The sequence below is a fragment of the Cebidichthys violaceus genome, unplaced genomic scaffold (genome assembly GCF_023349555.1).
Source record: "Cebidichthys violaceus isolate CVI_PGR_0920_01 unplaced genomic scaffold, fCebVio1.0.p SCAF_10, whole genome shotgun sequence".
Lineage (NCBI taxonomy): Eukaryota > Metazoa > Chordata > Actinopteri > Perciformes > Stichaeidae > Cebidichthys > Cebidichthys violaceus.
This window is the reverse complement of record NW_027176263.1, coordinates 15,142,830-15,157,075: the sequence shown is the minus strand read 5'-3', so window position 1 is coordinate 15,157,075 and position 14,246 is coordinate 15,142,830. Positions and strand designations below refer to the sequence as shown.

At 43.0% G+C, this 14,246-nt stretch overlaps 1 protein-coding gene across 3 annotated transcripts in view; it reads left to right on the top strand.

Moving 5' to 3' along the window:
• smap1 (small ArfGAP 1) overlaps positions 1–14,246 on the top strand; it is a 95,732-nt gene that overhangs the window by 59,468 nt on the left and 22,018 nt on the right. For all 3 annotated transcript variants that reach the window (XM_068727184.1, XM_068727176.1, XM_068727169.1), the window contains exon 6: positions 9,545–9,608. In XM_068727184.1, coding sequence (XP_068583285.1) covers positions 9,545–9,608 — 64 coding nt within the window. The remainder of the gene's footprint in view (positions 1–9,544; positions 9,609–14,246) is intronic.

Sequence of the window (14,246 nt, the reverse complement as noted above, 5' to 3'; positions counted from 1 at the left end):
GCAGTGCCCCCACCCCCCCAGAGTTCCAGTGTTTGATGTAGGTTTGAAAGGCGATACAAATATTTTTGGACTGAAGTTGTTGTCAGCTGGCGAGAGGCACAGATGGATGGAATGAATCGATGATGTGTCAACCTGCATATTTGTGTTCCTATTCATATGGTTCTCTAGGTTTCCATCACACAAACCGACATTTTACAGTTTGACACAGATGAAGACCGAGATGAACCTGCCGGAGTCCTGTTATTTGTATAGTTCATAGTACAAGGTTACAAAGCTGTTTCATTATTATTGTAGAACCGGGTTGCACGACGAAATGCAGATTGCAAAATCTTACAAAAAAAGAAGAAACGACATCATATGTGGAGGGTGGACGATGAGTTTTAAGGAGGCTTGAGGAAGGAAGCTGTTCTGAAGTCTGGTGGTGCAGCGGCTGGTACTTATGTGCCTCTTTCCAGACGGTGAACAGGTTGTGGCTCGGTGGGTTTTGCCTTTTTAATATCCTTTGAGCTCTTCGCAGGCACCTCATGTCACCAATGATGCGCCGGGCGGTCTCGGTCACCCGTAGAGCCCTCTTGTCCGGAGCCGTGCACATCCCATGCCAGTTTGTAACGTTTCCAGGGTGCTTCCTGTTGCTCCTCTGTACAAGTTGACGAGAACTTGGCGCAGGAATTTCGCCTTCTTCAGTTTCCTTGAGAAATACAAACCGTTTGTGAGCTTTGAGACATGTGACGACCTCAGGCCGCTAGCTACGCTACGCTAACTCTCCTACCGCAAACACTTCAATCTATAATCACGATGTTGGCATCAGGGCTACATGTGACAGGGTACAGCGAGGTTCCAGACCAGGGGTGCTGTGACGACAACGCACGCTCAACAACAAATCCGGTAAAAGGAATCGCAAGAAGAGCTCTGCTGACCTGAGGGTGCGCCCTTGTACGAAGGAGCTCAATAGGGTTAGATTGCCCATCCATTGAGTGATACATAGATTTGTTTTCTTCTTCAAGCAGTTGGAAGTCAATACAAGCAAGGGATGAAGTATTGAAGTTTCTGTTTCATGCCATATTCATGAAGGATGTTACTATTTTTACTCTTGTTTTTAGTCTTTTGTTGTAATTTACTTTTTCTATTGTAATTTAATTTGTTTTTTAAAATGTGTTTATCTTACTGTCATTGCTTGTACATACTTAATAATTATTACTACATTTTTTTCATATATGTTTATATTTGTACTGTTTTATTCTTGCGTCGTAATATTTGATCAAACTCTGGCACGAGATTTTCCTTCCGGATGAATAAAGTTGTATCTTGTCGTCCTCGGTTGGAGACTGAGCTCGGGGTAACTCCCGTCTGAGAAACCCGTCCTTTAAATTTCACCATGAAACCCCACGTTTTTTTCTTTTGCTCATTATTTTTGATGTCGTCCCGCTGCCTCGACAGCAGCTTCCTCTTCTCTTCCCTCCACATTTGCTTGACCTTTTGTTGTGCATGTGCTGAATGTGGTGGATATTTACAACGACTAAATGCCATGCCTCTGTGTGCATGGTTGCTGTGTTTTGTTTGAGATAGCACACTGTAGGGTCCACTTAGTACAAGCCACATGCAGAAGCAGACATGCCAGAACCACAAGCCGCCTGCTTTCAAAGAGTGGCTTATCGTCTCATCAAGCACTTTTTATAATGGCATTATCTCATGCTTTGATGTAATTAGGGTGCCACGGATACCCGAGGGATCTTAAGTCCAGTTTCATGTACCTAATGAATATTTATATACAGTATTACCATTTCTGGCAGCTAGCTCCCGATGTTGATTTATTCTGTGCCTCACGAGTCCCTTGGCGTTTGTTTCCATGCAAGTCGTGACATAAATTAAAAAAACATATCTCAAAATGAATTCCTCTAGAGATGTTGGAAATCGTGAGTAATCAACTATCCTCAGTACCTTGACTGGATGAGAAAAATAAATAAAATGGGATTCAATAATACCTCGCTGTTGCTAACAGTAACTGTAACATTTTAAAAAAGACATTTAAATAATTCAATTCAATTTATTTTGTACAGCCCAAAATCTGCTTCAGAGGGCTTTACAATCTGTAACACGACATCCTCCGTCCCGGGACCCTCACATCGGAACAGGAAAAACTCCCCCAAAAAAACCCCCTTTAACAGGGAGGGAAAGAAGGAAGAAACCTTAAGGAGAGCAACAGAGGAGGGATCCCTCCATCAGGATGAACAACATAACAGAGTTACAACACATTCAATGCATACGGCAGGAATTATTCATGTAATGAGAGTAGTAAGTATAATAATGATGGAAACATTACAATTACTAATAACAGCAGCAGTGGATATAGTATAATAGAATAATAATGATAACAAAAGCAGTAATAGGGTCAGCAATAGCAATGCAACTACGGGTGACTACGGGTGACCTCAATCAGAGGGTCGGTGGTTCGATCCCCGGCTACTGCTCCACTAGTCTCATGTCAATGTGTCCTTGAGCAAGACACTTAACCCCAAAATTGCTCCCGTAGCTGTGCCTACGGTGTGTAGATAGATACTGAATTGTAAGTCGCTTTGGATAAAAGTGTCTGCTAAATGACTGTAATGTAATGTACTAATAAAGATATTAGCAGTGGGAGTCAGGCAGGACCACGGCAGGAGGCAAGACCAGGGTCCAGATATAAGCAGGATCCATGGAAACGTGAGGCGAGAAAGCACCAAGACTCCGGTGAAGAAGCAAAGTCAGTAATGAGCATTAATGGGACATGAATGAAGAGGAGAGAGGAGCTCAGTGTATCCTAGGAAGTCCCTTAACAGTCTTGGCCTACAGCAGCTTATCTGGCTCAGCTTAGCCTGGTCCAAGGCAAACCTGAGCCAGCCCTAACTATAAACCCGAGCCAGCCCTAACTATAAACCCGAACCAGCCCTGACTATAAACCCGAGCCAGCCCTGACTATAAACCCGAGCCAGCCCTGACTATAAACCCGAGCCAGCCCTGACTATAAACCCGAGCCAGCCCTGACTATAAACCCGAGCCAGCCCTGACTATAAACCCGAGCCAGCCCTGACTATAAACCCGAGCCAGCCCTGACTATAAACCCGAGCCAGCCCTGACTATAAACCCGAGCCAGCCCTGACTATAAACCCGAACCAGCCCTGACTATAAACCCGAACCAGCCCTGACTATAAACCCGAGCCAGCCCTGACTATAAACCCGAGCCAGCCCTGACTATAAACCCGAGCCAGCCCTGACTATAAACCCGAGCCAGCCCTGACTATAAACCCGAGCCAGCCCTGACTATAAACCCGAGCCAGCCCTGACTATAAACCTGAGCCAGCCCCCCGGACTGAAACAGGAAGCTGGTTCCACAGACGAGGAGCTTGATGACTGAAGGCTCTGGCTTCCATCCTACTTTTTAAGACTCTAGGAATTCAACCCTGAATTCAGGGAGCGCAGCTCTCTAGTGGGGTGATATAGTACTATAAGATCCTTAAGATATGATGGTGTCTGACCAATTAGGGCTTTGTAGGTGAGAAGGATTCTAAATTATATTCTAGATTTTACAGGGAGCCAGTGCAGAGAAGCTAAGACAGGAGTAATATGATCTCTTTTCTTAGTTTGTATTAGTACACAAGCTGCAGCATTCTGGATCAACTGGAGAGATTTAAAAGGTTTATCAGAGCAGCCTGATAATACGGAATTGCAGTAATCTAGTCTAGAAGTAACAAATGCATGAACTCATTTTTCTGCATCGTTTTGCGACAGGATGTGCCTGATTTTTGAAATGTAGTCCTTTAAATGTGTTTTATCCAGGAGTTAAAGACCATATCCTGATCACAGATCAGTAGATATTGGGATTGTCACCGCATGCTCTCCCATAGATCTTTCTGCTGAAGGAAAGCAAGTAGGTCAGCAGGTCTTTTTCCTTCAAAGCCATCCATGGCATACATTACAGTCAGTTCTGTTTTAAGCCGTGTCAGATCAAATAGAGTTCCGTGACTCTGCGTCAGGCTGGAGAATGCCAAATCTGCTGGGGGTCGAGGAGGGAGAGAAACATTCATTTGTCATGGTCTTTGAACCGATTTCGGATCTGGGCAAGAATGTTGTCCAAGATGTCTCGGTGGAGATTCTGGTACCGTGCACGGATGTCTCCCTGCGCTTGACCTGCACTTGGGGCACCCCGTTACCCACAATGGACTCAAAAATGTCAGCAAACCGTCCCTTTTCTCTCTCAATAGTGTCACAAAACTCATCCACTCTTTTCAGACAGAATTGTACATCCAGTTTTTTGTTCTGTAGTACTCCAAAAAAGCACATCAGAATACTCAAAAATCCCATGGAAAGTGGACATCAAAAAACAAAACTCAAAAGTTCTCCAGGTGGGCTTCGTGTCCGTCAGCACAGCGCTCGTCATGGTGCTCCAAAATGGGCTCAAAAAGCTCCTGTAGGGAAGCTCTCTTCTCAAACGCCGACCGTGTTGTCTTTAGCCTGCACTCCATTAAGTCCGGATGCCATGACCGCTGCGCCATCAGAACATCGTGCCACAGGACTTTGCCCAGGCAATCGTGGTCCTCCAGGAACCGGATGAGAAGAGCAGCAATGTCGTCGTCTCTCTTGTTGCCGGTAACATCGTAAAATATGACAAACCTTTCCTCTGCGGCGGTATCTGACACGTAACGGACCACCGGAGCCAGCTGCGATGTATCGCTCACGTCAGTGGTTTCGTCCGCCATAGCGGCGACAAAAGGTGCTTTATTTATCTCGCGTCTCATCTCCTCTCCCATCACTTCAGCCATAGCACTGATCGGGTGGTTTTTGTATTTTTGCCTGATGTCCCGGTAAACACTCTGTTAGTGGAAAGGTGGTAGTCTAATCGATCAGTCCTTTCACGTATTGTTCTTAACTCATTTATGCAGCGTTCCTTTGTATTTGCTGTCGACTTTGTATGATAAGAGATAATAGGCGGGACTCAACGGCACATCGCTGTCACCCCGTTCTTTTTTCCTGACTTCATTCCATTGAGTACTTCAGGGCCGAACTTCCAGCTGACTTTGACACTCAGACATCCGGTGTGACAGCCGTCAGCTGATGGCTTTGTCTGGTATGTGCTTTTGACTGCCATCTGATGTGACGGCGGTCATCAGAGGGTTCGGTTTGCCCAGTGGTTTCCATTCAATCTGGCATCCCCCTCCTTTCTGGACTATACTCACCTGTTGGGGGGGGGGGGGGGCGTTATCGATTGCTAGCCTCCCTTCCAATTCCACTTTCTCTATCTGTCGTCAGAAACAACTGCCTCTGACACCCGATCCCAGTCTGTTGCTAGCCGTCTGTCAGCTGTCCGTTGGTGTCATCCCGGATCGCTAATAGAAAGCCCAACGTGTGAGTGCTTCGAGGACAATATTGGCAGCATGTCTATCCAAATCCCCTCGTACGGCGGGGAGTTTAAGCTTTTCATGCAGTCTGACATTTTGGATTTCCTTCTTTCTTTCTTCTCGCGTCTCACAGCAGCCGTGTGGGATGTAGCATTGAAAGGCTATGAAATCTCAATTTTGTGACGCTGCGCACGTTCTGAAATGTTGGTAATCAAATGGACCGGCATGCCAAAGATAAAAAAAATTCCAATTCTTGTTGCTCTTACCAATACTCCTAAACAATGTTGTCTTTGTCTTTGATCTTTCTTTTGAAATATGTGCTGTAAGATTTTGAAATGTACCAAGTTTCCATTATACTGTTCCTTTAAATCTTAGGGTTAGGTTTCCGGTTAAGGATGCACCAATCTAATTTGACATATCTGTGCTGGTGCTGATCGACTATCGGCAGGATGTCACTACATTCAAAAACGTTTCAACACCGTTATTGTAATATTCAGTGATTGTTCTATAAATTACATTCATTTTGTAAAATCTCTGGGTCTTTGTTTTTAGTGCCACAGCAATCCCTGGCTTCACATTACTTTAAATGAAAAATGATTCCAAGAGATCAACCTCATGGACTTCAAAGATTTTTAAATTTGAGGGGGAAAAAAGGCCCTGGTACTCTGTCAGCAGACGCCCTGAGTTGAGTTGTTGGAATGGATACTGGCAGAAAAAAAAATAAAAAATCAATGCATCCCAACTAAATGTCTTGTCATATATATATAATGTGATATACTGTATATATTCTTTAATCAGGTAGTATGGGATACTGTCTTTGCTGGATTGGTTGTCGATGATAATGGGGCCGATCTATTCAATTCAACTATTTACGTTATGTTCATTTTAACGATTTTTTACCAAGTTGCTGGTGCACTTTTTATTTTGAAACAAACACAATTTTATAACAAATACAAGCGTATTAATCAAACACTGGTATGGGATCGGTACTCGGGATCGGGACTGAATAAATGTAACCGGTGCATCCCTAGCATCAGCTGATCGCTTCCACTGACCCGACCTCCTCATGTGCTGTGCTTTTAGTATTGTTCTAAGAGCCAATATACAATATATATACAATATGCACGTAAAGAGGATTAGTCCCTACTGCAAACATCGAGAAATCATTACATTTGAATATCCTTCTTTCATACTACAACCGTTTGCTCCAATGGTCAATCCCCTGACGTAAGTGTCTCTGACTGAAATAACATTTGTTGAACAATGATATTGATTAGCTGTGCAAAGAAAATATTGAATATGTAGCTTGGTCGGAAAGGGATCTTTATGTAGTTGGATGTTACTAAAATCCACAATATCTCATAAAATCTGTTTTTCCGAACCTAACCAGCTCCGTCAATGCACAGCACCCACCAGCCTTTCTGCTGCTGCACACAAGCACCCATCCTGCTACACGTGTGGCCTCTGCACGAGCCTTGCTGCAGTCCCAACACGCATCAATTCGCAGCCAATGCATTCTTGATTAGGCGTGGACACGGTAATTGTTTTCATTGCCTCGGATTGGAACGACATTGAGTTTAATGTGGTCCATCGATCTTTTGTTGGGGGGGAAATTGGGTTTGTTACCGGCGTTGTAGATCTCTCACGGCCCACGTGTTAACCTTTACTACTCCCCCCCCGCTCTCTTTCTCTCTCACCGCATTTTTCTCTCCAGTCTCACTATATCTCTATCTCACCTCACCCTCCCCTCTTCATCCTCCTGTCTCATTCACCTGCTCTTTGACTTTTAATCCCTTGCTCTTTCTCTTTACCCTCTATCTGTCTTCCCTTCGCTTTTTCCACTCCCTCCTTTTCCTCCCCCACTACCTCTCTTTTTTGCCCCTGTTCTGCTCCCTGTATTTGCTTTTAATTTAAAAAAAAGTCCATTAACATGATTGCCTATCAGAAATAATATTGACATTGCAGTTTAACACTGACCAATAGCTGAAAGGTGTAACCAGCAAATATTTGTATTTTACTCCATAAATGACTTAAAAGGTTGTCAATATTGCCATTGACCGATTTTTATTTATTTTTTGTCGGCTAACTGATTTACTTAAATACATGTTTCTACTGTCCGTCATTGCCAGACGCTCCTGAGACCTTCCAGTTAGATCTCTGTTAGGTTTGGAAAAATACTGCTGTGGACTGTAAAACAATCGAGCAGACTCAAATGTTGAGCGAGCGAGCGGCGTCTAAATGAACAGCACCCTGTTTAATTCACCTTGTGAACAGTACCATTCAGTGTTCTTACTAAAACTGGAAGTATCCTTGATCCCACACGGGTTAAAGGCCTTTGTTGACCAACTCCGTATTGTTCCTATGCGTTTTTTTAAAACTCCATCGGTCATTAAAATGCGTTGCACACAGAAACCATGGACACTGAGTCTGATGCATTTTATTATTCCATTCATTGCAAAAAAACTCATAAAATGAGACAAAACTGAATTATTTATGTTGGTGCAATGCATAGCGCTAGTTCCAAATGGGGCTGATGAATGACTGACATTAGCATGAAGCTAAGGCTCAGCTATAGAGCACAACCACTACAGTCTAACCTTTTATACAGCCTTAGTTTTGAGACCATCCACGATTCCAAGCTGTTCTGCAAACACAATATATCTTTAAATTATCACTACACTGACATGAATGCATTCCCATCCTCATAAATCATTTCCAAAGGGATTATTTGAATAATTTGTTCTCTGTGTTGTTAAAGCTGCACTTATCAATATTTTCAGATGACTTCATTCATTATATGACTGCATGTAATGTGAAAGATTTCTCTCATAGTCACAAACACACAGAGAGTCTTCAAGTTGATTGTGTTGCTTTCAGGGCCCACAACTTTACCGATGTAGTTCACTAAGTGCTCATCAACATTGCTTCCAGAAGCATCTGTTTTCAGTGAAAACAGTGAAATTCTCAGATAAAGGTTGGAACCAGACGAAACTTCAAGCGGTGCGATTGGGGGGGATTGTGGATGCATAAAACAGAAGGGGTTTTGGGTCATCTTAGCGTTCTAACGAGCTCCGAGGGGAAGCGGGGGAGGGGACGCAGCGCTCTACATAACAGAGTTAAAGATTCAAATAACAGAGGAAGAATCGTTTCAAATGTGAGACACAGTGTACGTCCACAAACTCACTAGTATGGAGGGAATTCTGCTGGAAGCACTGAACCCGCTTTTTTATTACACCCAAAATAAAAAGCTCCAACAATGTTGGAGGCTGTGTGGGACCATGGAGGCGGACCACTCGCATGTTGTCTGATGTACAAAGATAGGGCTATATTGGGAACATTTTAATGTTGTTAAAAATATTTTGGGATATGAGATCCCAAACACCTGCCCTGTGATGTATCTTGGGAACATTGAAAGTGTTGTGATGAGAAAAGACCTCTACTTGACGAAAGCTTTATTAGGAAAGCCGTTACCAGAAATTGGCTTCATGTCAACATTCCAAAACAGGAACAGTGGCTGGAAATTGTCCAAGACATTCTGAGAGTCAAGGAGAATGCATTTAACAGGAACTGGAACAAATGGAACTTTTATATGAGATGGGACACCGACCACATGAATGCCTGATTCAAATATATTTGTATGAATATAGAGATGTCTCCAGACAACTACTAACGGCTATTATTTGGTTTGCATAACCTACTGTATTATCTGTCGATGTTCTGTTTATAGCTTTGTGAAAACTGAATAGAAACCTTGGTGAAAATCACTGTACCCTACCTCCCCAGGTGAACAGAACAGAATTGAGCATGAAGCTATCAGCAGGAATGTTATGTCATCCCATAAGCGTAACGGAACAGGGAACAATGCACGACAGCACAGGTTCCCCAAGACAATGGATTTATTTTTTATCTTTAGATCAAACACTGTCATCCCAGTTCGATAAATCAAATCGTTCCGTATGAAGTCTACAAGGGAAATTGGTTTATACTGTATACATATTGAGGCATATGGCCAGTGGGGGACAGCATTGGTTTTCTCTATCGGAACTCAAATAGATGGGTGAAATCCTTGCACATAATCTATAACAATGCAAAATTGAGAGCACACAGAAAATGTGGCAAATTGGCCATGATACTAAATCATTCCTTTCTACTTTTCTCTTTGTCTTTCGCAGCAGTCAGAGTGTAAAGCCGGTCCCAAGGAAAGCGCAGAGCCGGCCGTGGACCTGCTGGGCCTGGGTAAGACGTGACTAACCTCCTGCCGTTGTACAATATAATAACGTATCAAACTGTTCACTCACACGACCGCCCAATGTTCAGATGTTTGAATCAAACCAATTACGCTGGCTGATGTAATAACATTTCTCGATTGACACCGTAATAATTTAAGTTGAATAATGTGTGAGGTTATGAGGGAAAGGTTTAGCTGTCGGGATTTATTTGAGCCATGTGCAGAGACCTTTTGTTCCACTTTGATGACTTATTACACCACCTGGCAGTTAATACATCATCGGTGGCTTCAGGCCGCCATGTCTGACACAACTGTGAGCGGACTACAGTTAAATCCACACAATAGTCGAGTCATGTCCTGGACTTTCTAATTATGATTTAAGGTCTATTTCAAAAAAAGGAAAGGAAAGGATTGTGTTCTTTAGGGGAACATATACAAGAACATTACCTTTTACACCTGTGTTACTCCCTTGAGTAAATGGTCTGTACTTGTATTGCGCTTTTCTAGTCTTTGCGACCGCTCAAAGCCCTTTAACACTACATGTCACATCATTCACCCGTTCACACACTGATGGAAGGAGCTACAATTCCACCTGCCCATCAGACTAACTCATTCACACGCCGTAGGCACAGCTACGGGAGCAAAAGTGTCTTGCTCAAGGACTCATCGACATGCGACTAGCGGAGCCGGAGATCGAACTGCTTGAAGGATGACCCTGCTCTCCACAATCTACAGTCGAGTAGATAATAGACTTATTGCCTGAAGCGCAGTGGTTAAGTAATGGACCTGTTTACATTCCTTTAAAGTTGTGAATTTTTACAGGATTATTGTGGGAAATCTGTCTTTAGCTGGTTTATTCCTTATTCTGATAGGAACAAAATAACAATGACATATTAAAACAGGTCAGTGTGCGCTTGCCATATCAAAAGCAGCGATCTGAAAATCGAATACTGAAGAAAAAACCTGTGTGGAAACTACAGAGCTTTGGAGCTAAAAGGTGGATTTAAGAGATTATGCTCGGTGAGTCGGCAAAGAGCGAGAATCTGTTGTCCTGGCTGAACTCAGGCGGCACCCTCCGGGTCTGAAGAGTGAAGCCAATGCAAAAATGTCTTGAACCTGCATTCTTTCTAATGTCCATCAGGGGGCGACTCCTTGGTTCTATAGAAGTCTATGATAAATGACTCTACTTCTCACTTGATTTATTCCCTCAGTAAACATTGTTAACATGAGTTTATGATCTCTATCCTTCTTCAATACAGTAAGTAACTTATGGTCCCATTTAGAGTCAAATAGACCATAAAGCAGAGTATGCTTTAGGGCGGGGCTACCTCGTGATTGACAGGTCGCCACTGCTACCAGAACCTACCTGGCGTCACGACGTCACTCCTCCGCATTCCAAATATGGTAACTTCCATTCAGTGGTTCCAAAAAGTGAAGATGGCGACGGCCATGAACCAAGATGGCGACGGCCAAAACGAAGAATTCAAGGCTTCAAAACCATTCATTGCTGTTAATCCACAAACCACTGGGTGACGTCACAACAACTACGTCCCCTTTTTATATAGAGTCTGTGGCTGAACTACGTAAAGTAACTGAGGACTATTTAGGAGCACCAAATGGCACTAACATAACCTCGTTTCAACCCATCATTCAGTTTCGTGCCTACTAGGAGTGTAAGCACTTCCAAATCCACAATTCGATATAAAAAAAAAATTCTAGCACTGATGGCTTTTTTAATAAAGATCAAGAGATTTTTTTTTTGCCCTGACAGCTATCAAAAATTCAAATTCGTCACCATGTCTTCTACATGGTATCAAATGTTTAATAACCACAATATTTTTAGGGGGGAAGTGTGCAGCTGTCAGATCAGAATGCGTGCATTTTAATGGCATTTGTGTCCAATTCAAGAACCCAACAGCAGAATAGCCGAATGCACCGAGGATATGACATTCAACTAAGGTCACAAGCTGGACTCAAACCTGTGACATTTTGAGTTTGCGGCATGTGTCTTGGACATCGTCCTCCGTGCTTGTTTGTAGGCCAGATGGCAAAATCACAGCCAGTTGGGGTTGGTTCGGCTTTTTTCACCAGGAATGTGTAATATCCGATCACCTTGTTTTCTCCGTATACGGGGCTGTGTTGTATTAGACTCGCCGAGGGGGTAAGCTGCGCTGACAGAAGAAATAGCCGGTGGATACGGCATTGATCAAATATTCCCGGCCGCAGCATGGAAGAGTGAGAGTTGACGTGCTGCTATGAATAACCAATGCTACACACCTTGCAGCCACGTCAAGTGGAAGAGATTTCACACATAATCGATAAGTCAAATTCGTGGCAGTACGCCTTCAGCACTCTCACACACACACACACACACACACCCCTGTTCCTCCATCCATCCAACCGTGTCTCTGGTTATTTTACTGTGTTTTTTGTCATCTCCTCTCTAATTCAGTTTAGCAGGCTGTGATAAGCATAAACAATATTGTGAGACCAGATCTGCATTTTTACACAAATTCTCTCTCCGTCCATTGCTTTTATCTCCTTGGTTTGCCAAACATATTAGGTTTTCTATTTCTATGATAATCTATCATCATTTAAAGGCTGTCTTTACACCACAGCAATATTGAAACAAAATGTATGTATTTATTTCAGTTTTTTTTAGCTTTGCTGTCCCCTGATGATAAATGCCCTCTCAGAGACGCTCCATCCCGCCAAAAATAGATCTCTTCAGGAGCCACTGAATCAATTCATAAAAAAACTTCTATTGATGGAGCACCCCTGTCTGTTTGTTTCTGTCTCTATGTCCCTCTCACTTCCACCTGCTGTAATGTTCCTGACACGCCGAATTGACACTTGAGTCCAGACGGAGAGAGTAAACAGGATTTCTTTCCTCCATGTTGTCTCCTCTATTCCAGCAGCAGCTGTCCTTGCTTTGGTCGCATCTTTACCTCTGGTTGAAATATTTGGGTTACTCTTTCTCTTGATATTGCTAATTGGGTCAAAGACAAATTGTACTGTTGCAACCAGGGACAGGACATCTTTCTCGCTCAGTTTTTGTTTCCATTGACTTGTCTTATTCCGAACCTTTTCTAAATGCGTGATCAAACATAGTGATATTTTTTCAAACAAGAAAAATGGGAGAAAATGTACAAAGCTGGGTCCGCCAAAACAATGAAGCTCAACGTGCTAATTACGTGCTAACGTGCTACATTCGCAAAGCCTATTATTTCAAATATTTTCATCATGCCAGCGTTTACGTCCACGGGTTCTCGCCAGCAGTCTTCTTTGTCCGTGCATTGCTATGTTTCTTGAACCATTACTGGCACCAACTGTTGGTCATGTGATCAGTGGGGAAACTGGCGACGGGAACGTGTATCATGTGTATCACGATACAAACAAAACAGCGGCCAAATCGTGACAACATTGCTTCATAGTATCAAAACTAAGCTGCATTTTGTGTTCATTTTTAGGCTTCACGATCATAAAGCATTGATTTGACTCATTTCTCAGCGCGACAATGAAAGAGTTACTCGAACGAACAGCGGTCTGCTGGATGAAAGTGTTTGTTTGACCGATCCACCCGCCCCAACCAATCGTATTTGACGATCAGGGTCTTAGACCGGGTTGTTTAACCAGGCTGTATCATCACCACTCCTTACCAGATGCTGGCTGTGCGGCACAGTTTTCTTGTTTACCCATCAACAAGACAAAGAAAGGATTAACTCTTCAGTCAGCAATCTTTATAAATCACTGACCTGAAAAAACATTTTGACCATTAATACCATTAATGGTCAAAGGAGAACAATGTTTTGTGGTATTTTAAAGAAACACCACTACATTTCATTCATTACAACAACAACATTGCCAAGTTTAGGAATATCCACCATTTGAGCGCAACATTAACTACTCTAATAAAGTTAATAGTGTTAGAAATTGATACGCCACCCTTACACATGACAGGGCCGTGCGATTAGCTAATAATGCAGAACCTGCTTAAGTTGATTAGTGCTGCAAATTTAAATTAGCAATTCATCTAATTGTCTGAGCCCGCAGGGCAGCTGCTCACTTTGTGTCCGCAAGTTTGTTTGCATGGAATTCTCACTGGTTACATAATTGTTCGACTCTCCAAATTGTGGATATGCGGGCAGTGTTTCTGCAGCACCTCTTTAAATAAAGATATGCATCAAAACACCGACATCACAGTATAAACTATCACAACTATCACATCAGTTCACCATTTGACTTATTCCTTTATCACCTGTAAACACATATTTTACCAGTAGCATTTTGTGTCCATTTTCCTAACTTCCCTCTCAATAATGGTCACCATCTGGACTCACCCGCTCCCAGAATCGCTCGCTGGGGAGCGGGCGAGCTTCATTTCATGCCCTAGTTGTGACTTGTGTTTTGGGGGGGGGGGGGGGGGGGGGGGCTGAATTATCATACTGTTTTTGGGTACCAACACTTCAAAGACCCATTCATTTTCCTCATCTACAGGGTGGATGATAAAAACTAAAATTCAAATGTGGTTGTGAGAAATCTAATCAGGATATTGCGTTAGAATCAACGCAGGGCTTCATCAAGTCTGATATTTTACCCTCTTTTGCGGCGGCCAAGTCCTTAATGTGACAGCCTCCCACTGCTGA